Genomic DNA, 6,629 nt, shown 5'->3' on the forward strand with positions numbered 1-6,629 from the left:
GAGGGGACAGGGGCGGGTGGTGAACGTGGCGGAGGATGAGCGGGGCTCCCCGTACTACGCGCTGCGGGACCGGCAGGGCAACGCCATCGGCGTGACAGCCTGCGACATCGACGGGGACGGCCGTGAGGAGATCTACTTCCTTAACACCAACAACGCCTTCTCCGGTGAGCCCTGCTGGTGGCTGAACCCCAGGCACGGGGGGGAGCTCCCAGCATGGCTGCCTGCAACCTTCGGCATGTGAGGGATGTGTGCGGGCTGGAGTTAATTTCTCAGTTGAGTGGCTCCATTGATTGATGGCAGCGCGGGCGGGACACTGAGCCCAGCCAGCTGCCGAGTCAGCACTTCCAGCTGCCCACCACCCTCCCGGTGGCACCCCAAGCAGGACGGCAGCTTCCCCATCACCCCCCGGGGCTGCCCTGCCACAGGGACCCTGCGCTGCAAATCCCAGCTGCGCCCTGCAGCAGCTGTGCCCCTCCATGCCATAGTTCTCCTGTGCCCTCTGGACCAAGCCAGGTCTAATCCTGCCCTGCCAGTGCTGTCCCAGCTCCTGGGATGTCTCTCGTGGGGAGGAGATCCGTGTGCCCCAGCCCAGCACTGGGCATCCCCATAGCTCCCTGGGTTGGTGCTCCAGCCCAGCTCTGCCCTGTGTCCCTGTCCCACAGCTGTGACCTCCGGGCAGTAGATCTGTCTTCCTGATGCTCCTCATTACCCGGGCTGGTGGTGGCTGCCGGCACACCTGTCCCTAAATCAGGCGCTGCCATCGGCGCTGTCACGGGTAGTGTGGCTCGCTGCCTGTGCCTGGCACCAAATCGATTTTTTTTTTTTTTTTTTTACCTTCCTGGGGATGATCTACAGGGCTGCACCCCGTGGGGACACATTTTACCTTAATGAGTTGATTCTTCCACGTGTCTTCTGGCGGCCCTTAAGGGTCACGGGGGCTCTTGCAGTGGCAGCCTGGCCCTGTGGTGCTTGCTGGGGGCTGTGGGGGACAGAGCAGAGGTTCGGGATGCTCCAGGAAAAGGGTACCTTTTCCACAGCCTCCCCTTGCCGCAGGGCACCCTCCTCGGGAGGAGGCAGGATGCTGCAGCCCCCTGACCCGTGCCCCCCCCAGGCATGGCCACCTACACGGACAAGCTCTTCAAGCTCCGCAATGGGCGCTGGGAGGACCTCCTGAGCGACGAGGTGAACCGGGACGTGGCCAGCCGCTTCGCTGGGCGCTCCGTTGCCTGTGTGGACCGGATGGTGAGCAGGCAGGGCATGATGGGCAGGGGGCATCTCCGCTCCCTTCCCACACCCCTATGCCCCTCCAGCCCTCCCCTGTGGGGTCTCAGGGGACCTCTCCCCTCGCCTGGGTACCAGCCCCATCCCACCCCCCACTGGGACTGGGGGTGCCCCCCAGCAGCCCATGACTGTCAGGGCTGGCAGCCCCCAGCCGGGGGACTGCAGGCGCCTGTCCACATGGTTGCCGCCAGCTGATAAACGTGCCTGTCGAGGTGATTTATGTTCCTGTCACCTGCTCTTTCTTCTTCCTCCTCCCCCAGTGGTTTGTTTCCAAATGATTATCACTAAATCAGGGTCCAGCTGCTGCACGGGACAAGGGGGGGCGGTGGGGATGGGGAGGACCTGGCACACCAGGGGTGCTGGGGGGACAGGGTGCCCTGTGCCAGTACCCTGAGCCTGGGGACCACAGAGGTCCTGGAAGCAATGGGGTACATCACCACTCCTGGGGTGCTTTTCACCATGGGCTTTGCAGAGCTCTTGCTCAGCACATGGTAGTGGTGCCTGGTCCCATGGAGCCATGAGAGCATCCAGCCCCATGGCAGGGATCCCATGGTCCCTGTGGAGTTGGGTTTTGGGTGGGCGGGTGCTGAGGAGGTGCCGCCGGCCGCAGGGCTCCGGCAGGTACTCCATCTACATCGCCAACTACGCCAGTGGCAACGTGGGCCCCCACGCCCTGATTGAGATGGATGTGGCTGCCAGTGACCCTGCCCGCGGCATCGTGGTGCTGGTGGACGTGGCTGCCCAGGCTGGCGTCAGCAAGTACACAGGTACCCAGCTGCTGCGGCCCCGCGGAGGGGACGGGGTGCTGCTGGGCACGGTGAGCGTGGGATCCCATTGCAGGCAGGGCAGCGCAGGCAGTGGCCCGTGCCATGCATTAGGCTGCCTGACTGCCCCATCTAGTGGCAGCCCCACGGCCCGTGTAAGGGACCAGGGCCACGGGATGCTCACCATCACTCTGCCCAGCAGTCAGGCTGGTCCCTCTGGAGCCCACAGCATCTGCACGGCTGGCAGCATGGCACGGGAACGTGGGCACATGAGCAGGGCAGCAGGGAATATACCAGCCTGCACCCCACGCTGTCCCACCACCATGGGATCCGCTGTTGTGCCCTGTCTCCCCAGCAGTAAATTGTCACTAATTAGGAGTACTGTCACCATGGTGATGGCAGTGATTAGGGTTGGGAGTGACACAAGTAGCTGCCAGGCCCAATTAGCTCCTGATGAGAGGGACTGAAGGAGGGAGGTGGGCGAGGAGGGGATGCCAGGGGTCCCAGGAGCACTGGGTGGGCAGCACCAAGGGGGTGTGGGGGGCATGAATCTCCCTGGGGCAGGGTGCTGGCTGCCCTCTCACCCCTGGGCTGCTGTCCCCAGGGGGCCGTGGGGTGGCCGTGGGCCCCATCCTGAGCGACAGCGCCTCCGACATATTCTGCAGTAATGAGAACAGCCCCAATTTCCTCTTCCACAACCGGGGGGACGGGACATACCAGGACGTGGCAGCTGCCGTGGGTGAGTGGGGGGAGCAGAAGGGAGGACCCAGGTCGGGGACCCCAGGACAGGGCTGGCTCTGCTTGCCCCTGCCTGCCCGGGCAGACTGAGCTCGGGGTGGAGGGACAGCCCTGGGGACCCAGAGCCCCACTGACTGCGGGGGGTGGCCAAAGTGTACCGGCGCATCTGTCAGCACAGGGATGCAGCCCTGCGTGGGGAGGACCTGTCTGGGGACCACGGGGCACATCCCGGGAGGCATCCCAGGGAGACAGAGGCAGGGAGGGGGTCCTGTCTCCCCCCATCCCTTTGCGGCTCCCCAGGGCTGGATGACCCCTACCAGCACGGACGCGGCGTGGCGCTGGCTGACTTCAACCGCGATGGCCGGGTGGACATTGTCTACGGCAACTGGAATGGGCCACACCGCCTCTACTTGCAGAGCGGGGCCCCTGGGCGCGTCCGATTCCGGGTGAGGGATGGGGCCAGGACCCCGACACCACCAGCTTTGCTGCTGAGCCTCCTTGGCTGGGGGGCCCGGCTTCAGCCTTATGTGGCTTTGAGCCCCAATTCCCAGGGGGGAGGGGAGCCGAAGCACCACAGCGGGACCCGGTGTCCTGCTCCCTGTGCTCCTTTTCACCCTGTGCCCGTCCCTTGTGCAGGACATCGCCACCCCCAAGTTCTCCATGCCGTCCCCCGTCCGCACCGTCATCGCAGCAGACTTTGACAACGACCAGGAGCTGGAGGTTTTCTTCAACAACATCGCCTACCGTGGCTCCTCCGCCAACCGCCTCTTCCGGTACGAGCCCTGTGGGTACCAGGGGGGCCGAGCAGCCCTCGTGGCACAGCCAGGCTCACGGGGCTCCTCTCCAGCAGTGCCGCTGCTCAGGCTCGGCTAATAAAAGGCACCGTGACTGAGCCCTTCCCGGTGTCATTACCAGCCGCTGCGATCGTGCCTGCAGCAGCCCCCGGGGTCCCCGGCACCGCTGATTAGCAACCGCATGGAAGCTTGTTTGTGGCTCCTGTTAATTGTGGGGATCAATTCCTTGTTACCGCTGCGTGGCACCTCCTCACCCAGCATGCAGGGTGGTGGGAGCAGGTTGTCTGCCTGGTGCCAGCACCCGTGGGTTGATGTGGGGTAGTGGCATGGTGGGGAGCCCCTGGGGGGGAGGGTCTCCAGTCCCGGAGGGATGCAGCAGTGTTCAGAGATGGCACTGCTGCTCCGCAGTTCAGACTCACAAGAGCCAGACTCTCATGACATCCCTGTCACCCCTCCATGGAGCGGGGACGTGAGGTGCCAACAGGGAGGGCCCAGTCCTGTCCACCATCCACCCTGCAAAGCCACCAGCATCACCCCTGGCTGCCACCAGTGCTGTCACTTCTCTGCCAGGCTGCTCGGGGGGGATAGGCACTTCCCGGGAGCTGCCAGAGGCCGCAGGGGCTGGCACTAACGCCCTGTCTGTGCTCGGCAGGCTCATCCGCAGGGAGAACTCAGACCCCATCGTGGAAGAGCTGAATCCAGGGGATGCACTGGAGCCTGAAGGACGGGGCACAGGTGAGTTCCCCCAGTCCTGGCGGGGGCGGCCCATGCCTGGGGGGTGTGCCACAGCACTCCCTGGCACCCTCTGTGCCTGGGGATGCCACATGCCTGGCTTGGTCACCTGCCTGCTCCCCGCCAGCTCACTGGAGCCCCCATCACCCAAGAGTGGCCCCATGCTTTCTCTCTCCACCTGCACCTAGCTAAGGGTGCCATCTCCAGTTGTTTCCCAGGGCTTCGCTCTTGGGGGGCTCCTTCCTGGGTGCCCGCTGTTCAAAGCCAACCTCTGCATTTGGGAGGGGGGCAGGCAGCCTCCTATGTCCCACAGCCCCCCAGGCACTGCCTGTCCCCTCCACTGCCCGGGGAGCTGACCCACCTGACTGCAGGGTGCCAGCCATACAGGGACCCTTACTCCTGCGCTGGGGTCACCCCATCTTCCCTGTTGCCCCTGCATTGCCGGGAGTGCTGCTGCCAGCTGTGGGAGCCCACACCGGCAGCAGGGTGTAGTACAGGATAGACGGGGGGTCGGGCCCGAGGCATAATCTGATCCTGTCCTTGCAGGGGGTGCAGTGACAGATTTTGATGGCGATGGGATGCTGGACCTGATCCTGTCCCACGGCGAGTCCATGGCACAGCCGATCTCCATCTTCAAGGGCACCCAGGTGAGTCAAGCAGGGGGTCCTCGCGTTGTCCCCATCCCTTCCGCCTCTCCCAGCTCAGTCTCCCTGCTCCCTCCTCCCTCGCAGGGTGCCGGCAACAACTGGCTGCGCGTCATCCCCCGCACCCGCTTTGGGGCCTTTGCACGGGGGGCCAAAGTGGTGCTGTTCACGCGGCGTAGCGGGGCCCACCTGCGCATCATCGACGGTGGATCGGGGTACCTCTGTGAGATGGAGCCTGTGGCGCACTTTGGACTGGGTGAGCCGGGGGGCAAGGGGCTGCCTCCAACCCCCAGCCCTCCCCAGCACCCCCCTGAGCAGGGGTCACCTCTGCTGCCCCGGCACCCTGCAGCACGGTAGTCATCCATGTCCATCTCCCTGGGCATGGTAGGCTCTAGGGGAGGCTGTGGGCAGGGTGCCCAGCTACTGCAGCCCTGCTGTAAGGAGCAGCTGCCCCCTTCTCCACCCCTTGCCTGCTGCTTTGCCCAGGAACCAGGGCTTTCCCTGCCCATTAACCCTCCCCTGGCTCAGCACGGCTGGCAGCTATGCCTGCAGGGGTGTCCCTGCCCCCTGGCAGGGCATCCCATCATCTCCACGTGCACCCCTCACGCTGCATCCCTATGCATGGGCTGTCAGCACAGGCACCTGGGGCCCGGCTCGGGGAGCAAGGGGAGGTTTTGCCCCTCCATCCCTACCATCCCCCTGCCTGCCCCAGAGACCCCCCCTTTGACAGGCTGCCTGCCTGCAGGGCATGACAAAGCCAGCAGCCTGGAGGTGACCTGGCCGGATGGCCGCGTCGTGGCACGAGCCGTGGCCAGCAGCGAGACCAACTCCGTCCTGGAGGTCCCCTACCCTCTGGATGCAGAGGAGCCACTCGTGCCTGCCCTGCTGGAGGTGAGGGCCAGGTGTGGGTGCAGGGCGGGAGGCAGGAAAGAGCGGCTGAGCTCTGCTGGCTCGGTGGCTACCCAGGGCTGATTCCTCCCCATCCTGTCGATCTCCGCTTCTCCCCAAATGCAGTGCGGGCAGGGATTCTCCCAGCACGAGAATGGACGCTGTGTAGGTGAGTGGCTGCTGGGGACACAGGCGAGCTTGCACCTGGGATACTGCAGCACGACCCCATCGGGGGCACAAGGGCAGCACCCTGCTACAGGGAGGTGGCAGCCAGGGAGGTGGCTGGGCATGCAGGCAGGGCTGCCATGTGGCTCAATGCAGGGTATAGCTGTCTGCCTGGCATGTGGCCTGGGAATGGGGCCAGCAGCACGGCTCTAGAGGGGGACTGTGGTGTCACAGGGAGGGAGGAGAGCGCTGTGCTGGAGGCATGGCTGGCATGTGGCAGGCATTGTGCTAGAGCCACAAGCAATGGAGGGGCAGCAGGGATGCGGTAAGGCGGCCTTGGCTGTGCCGTGAGCCTCCTGAGCACAGGTATAGCTTGTGTGTGGCTACCTCTGGGGGGAGTTATCCAGCATGTGCAGGGCGAACCGGAGCAGCCATGGCCAGCAGCCCCAAGCTCCCAGCCCAGCGGTCTCACACTGAGGCCCCTCTCTCTGCTTGCAGACACGGACGAGTGCACCGAGTTCCCCTTTATCTGCCCCCGGGACAAGCCCATCTGCATCAACACCTATGGCGGGTACCGCTGCCGCAGCAACAAGAGCTGTAGCCGAGGCGTTGTGCCCCATGTG

At 64.9% G+C, this 6,629-nt stretch overlaps 1 protein-coding gene across 1 annotated transcript in view; it reads left to right on the plus strand.

Annotated features, from left to right (window-relative positions):
* Positions 1-6,629, plus strand: part of CRTAC1 (cartilage acidic protein 1) — a 12,972-nt gene that overhangs the window by 3,813 nt on the left and 2,530 nt on the right. The window contains exons 4-14 of the mRNA XM_019471637.1: positions 1,112-1,242; positions 1,892-2,048; positions 2,650-2,784; positions 3,084-3,229; positions 3,420-3,556; positions 4,230-4,312; positions 4,856-4,956; positions 5,041-5,209; positions 5,699-5,844; positions 5,968-6,010; positions 6,505-6,612. Coding sequence (XP_019327182.1) covers positions 1,112-1,242; positions 1,892-2,048; positions 2,650-2,784; positions 3,084-3,229; positions 3,420-3,556; positions 4,230-4,312; positions 4,856-4,956; positions 5,041-5,209; positions 5,699-5,844; positions 5,968-6,010; positions 6,505-6,612 — 1,356 coding nt within the window. The remainder of the gene's footprint in view (positions 1-1,111; positions 1,243-1,891; positions 2,049-2,649; positions 2,785-3,083; positions 3,230-3,419; positions 3,557-4,229; positions 4,313-4,855; positions 4,957-5,040; positions 5,210-5,698; positions 5,845-5,967; positions 6,011-6,504; positions 6,613-6,629) is intronic.

This window comes from Aptenodytes forsteri, unplaced genomic scaffold, assembly GCF_000699145.1.
Source record: "Aptenodytes forsteri isolate BGI_AS27 unplaced genomic scaffold, ASM69914v1 Scaffold15, whole genome shotgun sequence".
In the NCBI taxonomy this organism is placed as follows: Eukaryota; Metazoa; Chordata; class Aves; order Sphenisciformes; family Spheniscidae; genus Aptenodytes; species Aptenodytes forsteri.